The sequence below is a fragment of the Motacilla alba genome, chromosome 12 (genome assembly GCF_015832195.1).
Source record: "Motacilla alba alba isolate MOTALB_02 chromosome 12, Motacilla_alba_V1.0_pri, whole genome shotgun sequence".
Lineage (NCBI taxonomy): Eukaryota > Metazoa > Chordata > Aves > Passeriformes > Motacillidae > Motacilla > Motacilla alba.
Window position 1 is genome coordinate 15,866,885 of NC_052027.1, and position 17,201 is coordinate 15,884,085.

General features: G+C 45.3%; 1 protein-coding gene across 5 annotated transcripts in view; it reads right to left on the reverse strand.

Moving 5' to 3' along the window:
- Positions 1 to 1,455: 1,455 nt before the first annotated feature.
- The window catches only part of LOC119705935 (6-phosphofructo-2-kinase/fructose-2,6-bisphosphatase 4), a 51,075-nt gene continuing 35,329 nt past the window's right edge, over positions 1,456 to 17,201 (reverse strand). For 2 of the 5 annotated variants that reach the window (XM_038148867.1, XM_038148864.1), the window contains exons 11-14: positions 15,701 to 15,830; positions 15,278 to 15,340; positions 12,119 to 12,183; positions 1,456 to 4,163 (exon numbers count right to left, since the gene is read on the reverse strand). In XM_038148867.1, coding sequence (XP_038004795.1) covers positions 4,104 to 4,163; positions 12,119 to 12,183; positions 15,278 to 15,340; positions 15,701 to 15,830 — 318 coding nt within the window. In that variant the 3' untranslated portion in view covers positions 1,456 to 4,103. Of the gene's footprint in view, positions 4,164 to 8,733; positions 9,004 to 11,624; positions 11,703 to 12,118; positions 12,184 to 15,277; positions 15,341 to 15,700; positions 15,831 to 17,201 lie in introns of those variants that run through there. The other 3 variants (XR_005258363.1, XM_038148866.1, XM_038148868.1) reach the window with 3 other exon arrangements.

The window sequence follows — 17,201 nt, forward strand, 5'->3', positions numbered from 1 at the left end:
AAGGGACAGAACACAGCTGACATTTCCAAACAGCCAGGGCTGGCCTGTTTCACCAACCCCAGTCCCAGGGAACAAGAGTGCCCTGGGAGGTGCTGCAGGGAGAGCAGGAACCTGCCTTTTCCCCTTCACATAACCTACAGAGTGACATCTGGTTTACATTTGTCTGCTCAGCTGTCCTTGCAGCTGAGCAGAAAGGCATTTCTAGGTAAGGAGTTCCAAAAGTGGGTGCCAGCAGCAGTGGGTATCTGCACACAAAGAAGCTGTTATCAATTATAAGTAGTAGTAAATATTCCTTGTGGGAACTGGCTCCCTCTACTCACCTGCTTTGCTCTCTGGAGTAACAAGTGTCAGATCTGCTCAGGAGGCTTCACACAGCAACTCTTCCAGCTGACTGATGTACCAGGAGCATCTCCTGCTGCCACAGCTGTGCCCAGCTGCACTCACACAGGAGCACAGATCCCTTTGCCCTGCAGAGCAGCTACTCCACAAATACACAGGAGCACAGATCCCTTTGCTCTGCAGAGCAGCTACTCCTCCCTCCTCCACAGCAGCTCTGTCCTGCCCAGCCCCTGCCCAGGGCCCTGCTCCACTGTCACCTGTGTTACAGCACAGGCACCAAAGCTCCAGAGCCTGGGGAGCTCCTCCACCTCCCCTGCAGAACTGCTGCAGCCCAGGGCCACCTGTGAGCACCAACTGGGTTCACTCACCCATGGGCTCTGGGTCATCCTCATACTACAGGAAGTTTCAGCTTTTAAAGGATTTTGTTCAGAAAGCAGCTTAAAAGCTCTAAAACAAACAAAAAAAAAAGTTACCTGCTCCCCAAAGAGAAATACACAGTGGAGTTAAAAAACAATCAAAACACTCCTCCCATCTAGCAGAGAAGAGACAAGTGGTTACCACCTGGGGGGCTGCAATCAGCAAGACAATGAAAATATGAGTACATAATTCTAAAAGCACAAAGCAGTCATTAATTTTGTCCTTGTCATCCTGAAGGATAAGCACCCCTGCAAATGTAATGCCCTCCAGCTCCCCTCTGCACACAGACTTGTACTGACAGGCAGCATTTGGCTCTTGGTTTTCACCTTTCTCAAAACTCCAGCAGCATGTTCAAGACAATGTAAGAACAGTGGAGGCTGAGAGGGTGGAGCAGATCTTAATCCCAGTGACCAGGTAAAGCTAATAAAGCCTTACCTTTCTCCTCCAGCATGTGCAAATCCTGGCATGCAGTTAATCAGTTCTTCCAACTTCTTCCTCCATTACTGAGCTTCCTACTTAAATCATAGTTATTTGTCACAGTACAGCAACCACAAGGTGAATGAATCTAATCCTTACATTTCCATCTAAGCTCCCTAAACCCAGCTTGTGGAAGCTGTGGAACCCTGCTGAGGCTCGGAGACGCTCACCTGGCACTTCGGCCACCGGAAACGGACACGGAAAGAAACACACGTCAGTGCACCTTGTAGCATTTGATCTTTATTACTTGGATCAAAGGGCAAATGATTACATTTGTCTGAGAGATCACAACAAAGGCCAACGTAAGAAAGGACAGTTTAATCCCAGTCGAGAGACCGCATCTGAGCCAGGCACACACAGAACAGAGGCAGTCAAATGGAACAAACACAGAAGGTCAGGACAAGGGTCTTCCCCTCCCCTGCCAGTGATTGTTCTGTCAGGAGTGGGGAACACACACTTACAGAAGTGACAATTAACTGCAGTTCTTAACTGTGCCTTCCCAGAACAGCAGTGGGGGTCACACGCTGGTAGAACCCATCACTCCAGATCTACATTCAGCTCAAATCTACATTCATCATCCACACCTGCTCTCTCCAGCCAGGGTCAGATGCAGTCACTGAGTATCTTCCTACCATAGAACCAACAACTTCATTTTTTTTTCCTCTTCAAGTATCAGCACAATAGTTTATTTACACTTCTATACAACTCTTATTACTGAACACCCATTGTAGTAAAACACTCATCACAGTATATTTGAAAGCAGGCTATAAAAATACCTACTGTACATAGAACATGTAGCCTTGAGGATGTTACAGCACCTCTGACAGATCAGAGAGGTAAAACAAAGGGGGAGAGGAGACACTCCAAGCTGTGCTCACCAGCAAAGAGAAGCAACCCTGGGCTCAGCTCTCACTGGGGGAAACATTTCTGCCCACACTTCTTCAGCCAGGTCTGAGCTCACCATCTGCCAGTAAAATCCCGCTTTCCTAATGCAGCCTCCTGGGATTTTTACAGATAAATCCTGACATTCTCAGTGTAAAAACTGCTTAACCACCCCTCCTGTCCCGGCAGAGGAGCGAGGGCTGCCTGGGGCACAGCCCAGCTTTCCCACACCACCGTGGGAGGGGAAATTGCTCCTTCAGTTGTGCCACAAAGGTGGCCTTGTTAACCACACATCAATGAATTCACTCCTCTGAGCGATGCCAGGCAGGCTCTCTCCTCACCCCACAACTACGGGCACAGCTGAATTAATAAAGGTCTGAAATGGCATTACCATAACACACACACACAAAGCTTTAGACAGCAGCGCTTGAAGCAAGTGTTCCTGGGCATTCTGCACCCTACACATTCCTCCTCTGAAACAGAACCCAGTAATGCACTATGGCTTACTTCCAGAGCTGAATATATTGCTGAATTTAGCTTATTTAAAAAAAAAAAAAAAGTAATCACAACAGCAGCACATTATTTTACAGACCCTGCACAAACAAAAGACAATTTAGCCCTTGCCTGCAAAACTATGTTACCAGGGCCTGGTATTTCACACAGGAATTCAGGAAAGAAAAAAAGCCAAAACAACAAAACAACCCCACCAACTCACATGGTAAAAGCTCAATTAATTGGAGAGAACCCTTAGAAAAAACACAGTTCAACTACCAAAGAATAATTCTCCTCACTGCAGAGCTGGAGCCAGCAGCAGTGCTGGCAGCTCACTTCAGTTGTCTGGTAACACACATACAAAATACACTTTGATTTAGTACAGTTAAAAGGTTGTGACCTTGACAGACACAGAAAATTCCATTTTTAGCACTGGAGTTTCACTAGTCATAAAAGAGCAACAAAGAACTGGGATGATGGAAGGTGCTTAAAAACAATACAAAAACTCCAAGGCAGGTGTGCCTTGCTAAAATTATTTCAGAATTTACCTGGTGTTTTTGTTGCATGAGCTGTTAGAATGGTTAAACTCACCTAACCTTTCTGTACTGTTTCCTGATGTACGTTTTAAATGTGGCTATAAAAGAGAAACATATACTTTTATGTTGAAATTCATTCCAAAAATTCTTTAAAAATATAAAGACAACACTAACAAGACAAGCAGCTTTTCCAGCCCTTGACAGACTGAATCCTTTCCCCCTCCCTTCCAGACTCAGAAAAGCTGCTCATCCCCTCCCATAACTGCAGCACAAAGGACACGTCTCTCTCCATTCATTCCCCTCCTGTCACTCACACTCATGCCCCCCACTGCCCTCCAAAATACACCTGGTCTCTGCCAAGTGTCAAAATCCAGCTTTAATGCCTTGATTTTCCAAAGGGAACGTCTCCCTTATGAATTTCAGGAAAGTTTTAAGTTGTGGTTGGCAAAGCCAAGTTCAATTTAAAACACAGGACAATTTATCAGAGCTGATGGGCTTCCCCATGTAAAGCAGCTTTGCAACATGAAGCCTCCAGTGCTCAAAATGTAGAATTTTGCCCATGTTAAATACGCCATCAAAAAAACTCCATGTAATTCTAGGCAATCATTCACAGTAGAAACAAGAGAACTCTTAGAAAAAACACTTACAAAAAGAAAATAAACTCTAGTTAAAATCTGACAGTGAAATCAACACGGGCAATTAACCACCTTGCATTATCCACAGACGAACAGTAAAAACCCACTGAAACTGCACAAATTTACATAAGAAAAATCTAAACCCAACTCTGCTCTGCTCCCACAATCTTTTCACTGGTACCTTTTGAGCACAGGTTTTGTCCAAAGGAGCAGAATCACATTCGAAATGTCTGGAAGGGAAGGGGAGGCGCGTCCGTCCCGCCCTGCTCCGACACCGCGGGGCCCTGAGCTGCTGGAGGAAGGGCTGCTGCCCCGGGAGCTGCAGCTATAGGTGGGTGGGGACTGTCCTCAGAGCTTCTTCTCTCGACCTATTCACACCTACATTCTGCAAATTTAAAGACAAAAAAAAAAATGAAATGTTAAAGGTGTGACAGGCAGCATGCAGCTGTTACACGACACAGAGGTGAGCAAGCTGGAAGGCTTGTTCCCTCAAAATGCTCTGTTAAACACAAGGAAAGGCCCCGGCGCCTGAGCAGGAGTCAGAACCAGGCTTGGACCTCGTCCCAGTGCCAGGAGCTTCACAGAGCCCCTCAGACACTCAAAAGCAGGATCTCTGCTGCCGGTGAAATGCATCCCTCAGACTTGTATCATACAGATCTGGCAGGACAATTGGTCCCTGTACACATATGCAGGTCTCACTGTTACAGCTTTTGAAACCTTTTTTCCTTTAATCACTGTTTTAACCACATTTTTCTAACCCTCTGTCTTCCCAGTCTTTATGCATGTAGTGCAAGTTAAAAACAGAATCCTGCAAAGGCCATAAACCACACAGGAATCAATAAAATCTTGAGGGAGGGAAGCCCTCCTCTCCTTGTTCCAAGCACACTCCAGGAAATAATTCCTTAACATCAACAACCATAAAGCCAATCCTGATCCTATCTGTGAGCAGCCAAACCACTGGAACAACTCTGAATAACTCCCTGAAGAGCTGGTAACATCAAATGTTCCCTGAAGAGCTGGTAACATAAAGTTTAAATGCACTTTGGGATACACATGGCATGTGGCAGATGTCACACTGACATCAGGGAATGCTCCGGTGGTTTTATAACCACATTTATTAGAGTTTACATTTAAAACAAGCCTCTCCAGACAAGCTCTGGGGAAAGGAGAGCCCCACGAGCACACAGCAAGGGGCCCTCCCAGCACATGCAGACACACAACTCCATCAGTCAAAACTCATCCACTCAAGAAGCAATTCAATCCCAGCTTCTAGATTTTCACCCATGTCTTATGAAAGCAGGCTATAAACAAGCAGCACCAGATTCTCTTTGGAGGTTGAATTCTGCCAACACTGCTCTGCCCTTACCAGTTCTGCCACATCCACATCAGCCCTTTCCTCTGTCATCAGCCTTCGAGGCCTTGGGTAAATCCCCACCTTCCACCACGAATACCACACCAAGGTTTCTGGGAACACACACACAGCAAATGCTGCTGGACAGAGTTGTCCAAGTACTGGAAATCTCTGCACCCACCAGCACACAGCCTGACCCATCCTCACATCTCCTTGAAGGAAAGCAAAGCAACAATCCTATTTCAGAAAGAAGCTTCTACAAGAAGCATCTCTCCTGCAGCAAGGGGAAAGCATCAGAAAGCACCAGTATCTGCTAACAACACGAGGAGTTAGCAAAACAAGTCATACTCTGCATGGTTATAGGGGAAAAAACACCAACAAACCAACAGAACGTGCTGGCATTTGGTGTGTTTGTGTTTTTCTTAGCAACTGATGCAACATACCCAGAATTTCCCTGGGACTGCAGAGAGGGCTCCACAGGCACTCCCAGAATACTGGCTGAAATCTTTTAAGCTGAACATCTGATGTTGATTCAAAGAAAATTAAGTGGAGCATGAAATGGAGCATCAAAATGCAGGAATCCAGAGGTACTGGAAATTAGTCCTCAAGCAGCAAGAGCTAGACAGCTCAAACATGAAGCTAAAAGGAAATGAGGTGATTAAGGCAAGGCAGAAGATACAACTTATTTCAGTGAATGAGAGGTATTGGATAAAAGCAGCATTCTAACAGCTAAGACAGACCCAAAGGGAATATTGATAAGCAGGCAAGAAAGCTGAAAGCAAAAAAAGCTTGAATTTGAGTAAACAAACAGGCTGTGGAAGCAAAGTGTGCTGAACTGTCACACTGAAGTAAGAAAACTGGGATAAACCCTGATAAACACCCCCAAGGGCTTATTAAACAAACAACAGCCAGCAGTGAGAGCAGATGAGCAGGGGCTTAGAAAGGGACCAATATCCTCATTAACTGTAAGTGGATTCCTACTCACAGGAATCCCATTAGATGAGATGATGGCAACTGGGATCCCACTTTCAGAACAGCCATGGGCACTGTGAGGGAAAAGCCATGCAACAAGGACAGTGCTGCTGCTTAGGAAGAGGACAGAGGTTTCAGCCTTGTGTTGGGGCCAGAAGGTGTTCCTGCAACTGCCTGGCACCAAAGCACACCTGGACAAATGACCGTGCTGGGAACAGCCCCTCACCAGCAGCAACACAGTCTGGAGAGCCCAGGAAACACAGGAGGAGGAATAAAAACCACACACCATCCCAAATACTGCTTCTACCCAGCCATACACCCCCTTCCCTGGCCAGCCCCAGCAGGAGCTTGCTGCTTCCAGGACCTGCTCCCCAAGGCAGGAGCAGTGTGACCCTGCCTTGCACAAGAGCCCATCTTACCCTTTGAAAGACTCAGAGTACACAGATTAACTCAAATACCCTCCTACACTACTGCTGCTGTTCTCATGATGCCCTGGCCTCTGGACATTGCCCAGCAAAGTGCAGTGGGTGTCCAACAGGACAGGCCGTGTTTTCAGTTTTGCTTTGACTCAGCTACAATGAGATCCTCACAGCAGAACAGGAAGATCTGGCAGAAAAGCTCCCACAGGCAAAAGGAGGAACCTCTGGAGACAAGAGCCAGCACAGGCATCAACAGAGAAATGAAGAGCACAATATAAACATCCAGCACTCTATCAGCCAGCTTCCCCTCAGCAAGCCTCCCATCCAGCAGCAGGCCTTCCTTTTACTGGCAGAGCAAGGGCTCTTAAGCCATCCTGCTGTAAGAGAAGACCCCTTAGAGCATTCTGCTTCAAAATATCTACTTCACTCTGTGGCACACATCAGCACAGTGAGTGCTGTGCTCAGCAGAGCACAACATGCAGACTCAGCCCCAGGAAATCTGGCTGGCAGCAGCTGGCAGGAATGGAGGGTCCTGGGTGCTCCTGCTTTTCCCTTCTTTCTGCCACCTCCACCAGCCACAGACTAGGCCAACTTTGCTTTCCTCACTGGCCAAGCTCCTGCTCCTGTCATCCTCCCCATCAATTTTCTCTGATAGCCCAAGCTATCCTTTTTCAAGCAGCAAAACTCAGTTTTTCCACAGCAGATGCCTGCACGGATTTTGGCTCCATAAGAAATGCAATGCATTTAAGTTCATTTGGATGGTTTTTCCTTAGCTGTGGCCCGTGGAGGTGACAGCAGTCCAAGCTGGCTCCATGTGGCTCCTCAGGATCTGGCTATGGCCAGCATCCCCGTGATCCCTCTGGAATGTCACCCCAGCTGTCAGCTAGGAGCAACCAGGCCCATTGCTGTGTGCAGGGGGTACAGCAGGCTCAGGTGCTCCTCTGGGCCACCTTTCACAGCAAAGCTCATGCCCAGACCCTGGAGCAATTCCACATGGAGAAGTGACCAACCATTCCTACATCACAGTCACGACAGCAACAGGAAAATGATCCAGGTTCTCCCAGTTTCAGTTCAGAGGCAGTGGTTTAAGTGAACACCAAGCACCACAGCAGGAGGCTCTCTGGCCAGAAGGCTGTCTGGTTATGGCAAACATTCCCAATTGTTACAAACTTCTGAAGACTTCAGTACCATTTTAGAACTGCAGATATGTAGCTTTTTTTTTTTTCCCCCAAAATCCTGGTTTGGAAAAAACATACCACCTGAGAAACCTAACAGCTCAAAACTTTCCACAACATACAATCCTGCTTACTGTCACTGCTTAAAGACCCCCTCAGAAAACAGTTCTGAGGCTCAGTGTTTTTCTGCCTTTCCCTGCCTCACTGCTGCCTGCTCCATGGCACAGGCACTTCCCACAGCCTTGTGCCCATGGAACACCACGGCACAGGCACCGAGGCACCACATCTGCCATAGCCTGGAGTCTCCTCCCTCCTGCAAGAGGCTTTCCTCTCATACAGTTTGGGATTCGTGCCCTGGTTTGAGATCTGTGTCTGCTGGAGCCACTACCCAGCTACAAAATGCTCAGGCTGACTCTGCTTCCCTGCTCTGGAATGGTCAGCACTGCTTATTGGAGCCCTCATAAAATCTGGGTGCACGGCAGCTGGGGCAGAGCTGCACATGCTCCATCACCCACATCCACACAAACAGCAAAAGAGGGAATTGAAAATCCCTTCTCTAGGCAAACCCTAGAGCCTGGTTAATGCAGAACAGCTGTTAACAAAAGCTGTATATTAAAAACATTTATCCACATTCCTGTTCTTTGAATAATTGTCCTGGAACTAAGTGAAAACTTGCTACCCTGCTGTAACAGCACATCCTTAATTAGCACATGTAGAGCACCAGTGCTGTGGATCAGTGGGATTAGGGATTTACAGTAATTATGGGTTGTTATTTTACACTACATGGCAGTCCAATCACTCCCAAGGGCCCTGAAACAGATAATACTGGTGCTCTGCTGGGCAAAACAAATTCTGACCTTCTTATCTCACACAGGATGTTGTGTTTCATGGCTTTCATAAATACACTGCAGCTAACACTAAATGATTGCTGGCTATTACAATAAAGCTTAATGCTGCAGGATATTTAAATTACAGCAATTTACAAAACCAGCATTCCAGTGAGAGCCGATCAAGGTCTGATAACTCATCCACAATAAATTAGCCAGTGCAACAGTTTTATTGTGATTTGATGATTGTTTTCAAGTCATGTGCTGTACAAACATTTGGTTTGAGTTATGAGTTTGGTTTGGGTGTGGCTATTTTTTTTTTTTTATTTCAAAGTGATTGGAATGATTAGTTTTTCAATTTATTTTGAAGTAGCAGGATGAAAACAGCACCCAAGTTGGACAGTTGGTCAGGACACAGGATTCACTGATGAGCAGGGACTGTTACAAGAGCGTCCTCGGTACGTCTGGAAATGTCTACATTCTGTATAATAATAAAAATACAGAGAATATTTATCATGCAGCAGTAAGACCAACAGAAACCACCAATCAGGTCCCTTCACAAGTACACAGCTGGGTTGATTGAGAAGCAGAGATGGTTTCAGCCCCCCACACCCCAAGAACGCAGCAGACTGAGAGCCGGTCGCTGTCCCAGAATGAGACAGCACAAAAATGTATTTACAGTAACAAAAAAAAAAAAAAAGCTTTAAAGCTTTTGAAATTTCCACAGTCCTCCTAGGGGCAATTAAATACAGCTCCCTTGCTGACAGCACTACCCAAAGGTCAAGTCACATTTAGGAGGAAGTCTTTTACAGGCCCAGGTAGGAATCCACCTTATCACATGCTGCAGCACATACACATTTTCTCACTGAGAAGCTTTCAGTGTTTCACTGAATATGCCACGTGCTTCTGTGCCAAGAGGAAGCTTTAACACGTGTTTGTGTTATAGACAATGTAACACCTCTAACAAAATATATGTTCTCAGACACCTTAACCATTCAAGGCTGATCACACCAACTAGATCTCACCTCCTTTTGCAGAGGTCGCAGAAAAACAATGACACTCAGTGCAGCACTCAACTATTTAAAACCAAATGAAACCAAGACCCCAGTGCAGCCAAACAGGAATCACATCTGCTATGGCACCACCTCCTGCGAGTCCCAAAGCCTGTGCAATTGGTATTGTCCCTTCTACCAAGAGAGGAAACCATGATAAACTGCTCTGACGTTCCTTAAAAGATCCATTTTAGGCCAAATCATTGCCAATTCTTCAAACTTCACACTGATGGGTTTCATTAGTCCTGCTTGTTCCACACTGTGGTAAGCCAGCTCACCTTGCACTAACATCTCCCTCCCTCAGGTCCCCTCAACAAAATAAAAGAAGAGATCTGGTGTGAGTAATCCCCTCTCTGTCATTCACCGACTAAGGCAGATGTCTAAAGCAGACATTTCACCCCAGCACTTGGTGGGTCCCTTCTTTGGGCCAGAAAACAACAGCTAAAGCAACTCCCCTGAATTATTTTCTGTAAAAGACTATAGAGTCCTTCACTGGAAAAGGTCAGAACTTCAGCCACTACAATGCTGACAAACACAAGGCTTCAGTCTGCTCCAGACCAGTCCCCACGGTACTCTGAGGTTCACACATTCCACCAACAAACACCCCAGAGCTCTGCCTGCATTTCTGCCACGTGAAAATAGATGTTTTCAGCTGAGCCAAAAGGAGGGCACTGTTCTGGAGCACAGACTCCAAGTGACTGCTGGGTCACAGAACAGACACTGGGCAATTCTCAATCCAATAACTTCATTGTTCAACAATGCTGTTATGTGACACTGTATGTAATTAAATGCTCTGACTTCAATATACTACTTGAAAAGTTACTTTTACAGAAGGAATTAACGTTTTCATAGGTGATTTAAATGAAAGCTTTTGAAATTTTGTTTTTAATTGCTCTGAGCAGCAATTAAACACAGACAGGACCACCTTAAGTCCTTCATTCAGACCCACTACCTGAACAGTGTAACATCATCCATATTCACCAGGCTACGTTTCCTTTGGGGCAGAGGGAGAAGAGAAGTTGAGGGGGTTTTAGGAAAATACCACTACTCCTTTTTTTTCTTCTTATAAAATTCATTCACTCAATTCATTTGTGCTCAAATCAGTCTTGTGTCTTTGAGCCCACTGCAATGGAAGTGTCTTCCTAATCCTCAACGTGCACCTGAACAGAGCCACCCCACAGCAGTGCCAGCATGGCCACATCACTTGCTAGACATGTGGAGAGTCGCTTGGTGATTCAGGCAGAGCTTTTTCCCTTGAGATAAACCCCTTCAGTTAGAGGACTGGCATTTTCAGCAACAATTTTTTTAGCAAGCTGTAAATTCAGCACTGATATTTTGATCAGCCAAACTAAAAATGTTCATCTACATTATTTAACACAAATAACCTAAGATACCCTCATGGATTTTCACTATGCTTCTCCAGCTTTAGGTACTGTGAAAACACATACTACTGGATTTCCTAACATGATAAATCAAACTAAGATACAAAATGACAAAGCAGGAAAAGGAGGAGGAAGGAAATAATGCAATGCAGTCGAAGAGAAAATGTCCAGAAGTCAGGGTTTTCAGAACTTGGAATACCCAGGTCATTAAAACAGAACTTATCTGCAGAAGAATTCTGGCATGAATTCTGCACACAAGTGGACCCTCAGTTACAAAAGGCACTTTATGTCACGTGCCTTGTTGAATACACAGATAAAACCTCATTTCTCACTATATTCCTCTTCACCATAAACTGTTGCTCTGAAAGCCACCAAACACAGCACTTTTTCCTCATGTTATCAAACTGACTTCCAGTTCACCAGCGGGCACTGCTCCTAACCTCAGCACGGAATCAGTGCCATGCCTGCTGGATGAGCCTGAGGATCTGCAAGGCAACCAGAGAGCTTTAACCATGACACATTTCACACAACTCTGATGCTAGGGCAAAGGAAGAGCTTGGCACAGGCAGCAGAATGAGCCTGAGCTGAGGTGGACACTGAGGAGCACAGAGAGCCTGAGGCAGGCAGGGCACAGAGCTGCCGTAGGCTGACATCTTCTCTGCACTTACATTTCACAAACATGCTCAATTTCCTTCCCCCGGCTGTCCTGCTGTTTCCCGAGAGCTAGTGTTCCTCTCCAGCTTTGGCTTAACACACAGGTGACATCATCAATTCCTCTTTTTCATACCGCAGTGACAGCAGTGATGAAAAGCTGATGACTTCTCTCCCCAGACCAGGCGTGGCACTCATAACACAACTGCGGGCTACACCTACTTCTGCTGAGTGACAAAGCCTGGCAGAACTTCATACAGTTTTTAGCCTGACACCACATCTTCTCATTCTCATTTCTCAATGATAAACTACTCCAGCTAGAACTCAAATATAAGATAATTTTGGTCAATAAAAAATTTGCTCCCCCTCACAGTAAACCAGTAGCAAAGCTTCATATGTAAAATAAAATACACTCAGCTGAGTTATCAAATCAATTCTAGCCACGAGGACAATGGAAATCAGCTCAGACCATACATTACATCAAGTTCTCCAATTTGAAAAATGTTCTTACCTCAGGTTTATCTCTGTGTGTGTTTACAGCTTCGACATTCAGAAATATAGATTCTACTTTACATCCTGTTGATAGAAAACACATTTTTAGACACATCTGCTTTGGACGTGAAGTTATCATAAAGATGCAATCTAATTTTGAGATGGTGAAGGTTAATCACTTTCCCCTTCTGATTTATACCAGAATTTCCTGAATTCTCAAGAGCTAAAGTTACAGAAATTAATCCGTTCCCCCTGGATGAATGTTATTGTCAATCTGATAATCAAATCTCCTCATCTTAGCTTTATCATTATTTTCTTTGAAAAAAAAATCTTTTTTTTTAAACATACACAAACGTTCAGTAAGAAAGTTTTTATTTGTAACTTTGTGTTTTAAACATACTGGACTTCTGTACTACAGTAAAATTCTAAGAAGATAAATGCTGGTCTCATTTCTTAAACATAAAAACAACTACAAGAGGGTACAGAGTGTTGTCAGCAATCCCCATTCCTCTGTATGTGCAAAATGGTTTTAACCCCAAGCTAAACAGAACTTCAAAGCTGACTCCTGAAAAGAAACTTCTGCTTTACATTCAAAAACTCAAAACCCCAGTGAGGCAAGAAAAATGAAAACAGTGAGAAGAAACAACTATCTCCCAGGTAGTATAAACTGATCCACTTAGAGAATGATATAATTACTCTATGCACCATGGCCACAGCACATCCAGCCATCTCTGACTGCCAAACCCTGGCTTATCTCAAACAAACATGACTTTTGTAAGCTCCCACTACTCTACAGAACATCATTAACAGTCACTTCCTCTGACACGCCAGAGTCCATCCTCTATCACAAGCAGGTTTCCAGATTTTTCTCTCCATTTATTCCCTTAAGTCATAGCACACTCCATAGAATTGCTACACGACAGAAAAAGGGGATTTCCTTAGAAAGCCATTGCACATTAAAAAAATAATCATAAATTAGTAAGGCCAGTATTGGCCTTCCCTTTGGGAAGCCTGTCCTTTTAAAGGCATTTGTCAGGAACACTGTGAGCAAACACTGCAGGAGGGCCGGAAGTCGGAGAAATAGTGAACCATAAAACAGATTTTAAGGAGGAAAAGCACGTCATCTCCCACTGGAGCAGGATCCTTACTCATCCTTCTGTGCACAGATGCACTGTGACCCTTGAGACCAAGCCAAGACAAGCTGTGAGCCCTGCTGCTGGCCATTCCCCAGGGCTGTTACACAGCAGACACTTCAGAGCCCTCTCAGTCCTTGCCACAAGCTGAGTTTAAGATCCAAAGAGAGCATCACGTGGAGAGCTTTACACATAAACCAAAGGGACAGGCCTTGCTCCACAGCAATTACCACGTGCATTCTCCCAGCTCATTTTTAATTGCTGATGAGCAAGTTCCTACCTACAGCAAGCTGCATTTCCCTTTCCACAGATCACCACTGGCCTGTACTGCTGAGAAAGGTCTCATCCACCCTGATCCAGCTGTCAGGCTGTACCAGATGTTCCTCCACTGCAGGTCAGACTCTTAAGGTGGGAATGATGCTCCTCTCCAACACCAGGAAGAGCAAAGCCCCAGGGAGGCATTTCCCCAGAACAGGCTTAGCTGGGAGGTATCAAACACACCAGGTGTGATCCTGCATCCTGCCTGGCTGGAGCCAAGTAACACATCAGCTTGGAGCAGTGCCATCCATCAGTGCTGCAGAAATAATTTACACACTCCTTGTGTTTTCAGCTGGCTGAACTCCAAAAAGTAGGTTGGCTGAAATGTGCTCATCAGACAGACATATCCAACACCTTAAAAAAGGACGATGACATTTCTTTCCCTCTAGTCAGAAGGGCAAGGACAGTGTTTTGTACCACTTTGTTTCCTTCCTCTCCTAGTGCGTGAGCAAACACTCAAACATCCACACCCTCTTAAAATTCATGAACGGTCACCCAACTTCCCTCCCCCCACAAAGAAGAAAGAAAAACAGCAACAACAACAAAAAAATCCACCAGAGAACCCCCAAAAAACCAAAGAGAACCCCAAAACAAAGCCTTGCTGTGGAAAACAGGCAGACTCTAGCAGGTCAGAAGAACTCAGTTTTAAAAAGCCCAAGTTTTAACTGCAGTTAATCTTTATTTTCAAGACCCCAGCTTGTCATGGAAGGCTGGGAACACCAGATGTCACCACAGCACAGGCTGTCGTTCCTGTAAGACGAAACTGCAACCAAATGACAAAAATCTCCTCACACAGATTTCCCAGTGTAGCAGCTACTTTGTTTCGTAACATGCTTTGTTTCAACTTCATCTGAAACTTAACAAAAAACAAAGCACTGATCTGTACCGCTATTTTTTAGAGCTGATAATCAAAGACAGCTTCCAATTAATGACTGAACCAGCATTTTTGGGCAACACATTTTTCCTAATAAGTGTGCAGATAATTCTCTGCCAGAGATATCTCCTGCAGTGGGATATCAGCAGATACGACCCAGCCATAACTGAAAGGAAGGCTCACACTAAGCTGAGGAGGGAACACACACAAAACTTCATCAGCAATCGGCCTAAAGCCCAAGCAGGGCACACAGTAACCCTCACCCCACACTGCCCACAGAGCCCCGGGAAAGCCCCTGAGCCAAGCACCAGGAACGGCTGCTGACAAACAAATGTCAGCATCAACAAACAAGGTGAGCTCATGGGGTACTCTCATAGTCTGTGGAAAAAAAATAGTTCAGGAAAAGAGAACAAAGTTATTTAAGGCTAAGGGAACACATCTGGCAAGATGAAAAACCAACACAAATGCAAATTTGCCTCTCTTCTGAAAAGCAATACCCTCCAATACAGCAATAAAACATCAGATCTTGCTGTAGCAGACGTGTAAATGCATGGGTTTGCCAGAAGAATTAGTGAAATAGAGTATGAACTGGGCACAAAACTGTCCCCTCCAGCAGTTACAGCCACTGTGGTTTCAGGCCTTCAGCAACACATATGTGCTTCCTGGCACAAGGCAAAGCAAGGATAATCCAGAGGATTCATTTATTCCAGCAAAGCCCTGCAGGCATACATGCAATGTCAAACCTGACTATTTTAAAGCAACATGAAGTGTGTTTTAAACACTCCACCACCTTTCCTGATGACAGACACAGTATAGCCAGACTTATACAATAAATATACATAATTGCACTTACCATAAGCCACGGGGGTTAGCTTTAGGACGGTATGCAGTGGGCACTTCAGGTAGGGCAGTTGTTCTGAGAAATCAAACCACAAATTACACATGAAATACAGGTCACAACTGACTTTTCTGTTATGTTTCAGGTCAATTACTTGAAGGACTTTTTACCTAACAGGATGTCCCCTTTCCTAGCATGCAACAGAGATGCTAATCAGAGCAAAAAACAACTATCACAGTATTTCAGGCGAGGAGCAGCTCGATAACATCAACTACCAGGTTTCATGTGGGGGTCAAATACCAAAAAATACACTTGGGTACTTGCCTAGCAAAACCAGCTTCTGATGATACAGCAAATTGTTAGAATTTACTGTGTGGAACCTTAAGCAGTAAATTTTCAAAAAAACAGCCTGTTTGTGATGTATCAAGGAAGACTTACCTGCGGGCTTGTCAAGGAAATATGCGAGCAGACAGCGCATGACAGCTTGGTGACAAATGACAAGCACATTTTCCTGCCTTTCCAGTTCCATAATTACTGGCTCCAGCCTCTGAACAAGATCTTCATAGGACTGGGTGGGGAGGAGAAGCACAGAGCACATTAAAACAGGAAAACTCTTTGAACAGTATATATATATACAGAGGGGATCTTACTTTCATGTTAGTCATCTTCTAAATGTTATTTAGTGCACAGACAAATACTGCAGTAATAATTTTCATTAAACTAAGTCCTAAGCACATTCATAACACATTTTATTATACACATAACAAAACAAATCTCCCTCATAGAAAAGCTTTATTAAATTAGCCACTTTGATCAAGAATTTCCACAAAATCCCTAGGATTTCATTCACATCTGCATATAGGAGTCTTGCACATTATTTTCCATAGCTCATCTTCAAAAGCATTTCTCTTCCAAGCCCGAATCTAGGAAGCACAGCCAACAATCAGCATGCAAAGAGTTCCCAAAGCCTGACTTGTTCAGGCTGCCCTTTCAAAACAAGCTGTGCTCGTGTTGGACTGGCCTGGTGACGGCAGAGCCAGCACAAGGACTTGCTGGTGACCCGTCCTGCCTCATGCACAGGGAATTGCTGCTGCAGGGGAACAGCAGGGCTCCTGCATGGGGACAGCTGAACTGAATTTCACATGCCTGGTAAAGACTCTGCTTCCAAAAGGTGCCAGGTACTTCCAAAATGTGTCAGGTATGTCCAAATGTGTCGTGTACCACAGGTGGGGAGCTCAGCACATTGCCCATCAGGGCAGGGACGGAGCACAGCAGGAAACCTTCACCCTGGTCCCCAGGCAGGACCAAGTGGCACTGCTGACTGAGCCCTGGACAACAGAAAGCCCCCAGCCCCCAGAGAGCTGTGCAAACCCCTCACACTTTTGTGTTCGCAGACACAAAACCGCCTTGGATAAAGAGACCAACTCATCCCCACAAGGCACAGAGGGAGTTTGACACGCCAGTCACCATCCCCAGGACTGCACTGGTTTGAAAAACAAACACTCCTTGTTAAACGCATGAGGAGCACTTTGCAGCTTAATGACTGCCTCATTAGCAGGAGCGGGGTCACACTGCCAGGGACACTGCTCTTGTCACAGTGAGAGCTCTGCTTCCTCACAGCTCAAGCAGGAGCAGCTGGGCCAATCCCTCCTCCCGGACCTTCAGCCCCCAGCGATGACCCTGTGACCATCTGGCCATCACTGCACTGCACTAGGGCTGCTTAAGAAAAGCCATCAGCCAGTTTATTTTCCCAGAGGCAAGGAGTTTAATAACGTGGCTGGAGATTTCCCCAGCATTTCGGCCAGAGCTGCCTACAAAACAGCCACCACCAAGAGTAGGGATGAACAGAAACAGGACATCTTAGCAGCATGTTTAGATATGCAACACTTGAAGCCCTGCAATAATTCCTCCTGCACAGGTACAACGCCCACAAGATCAA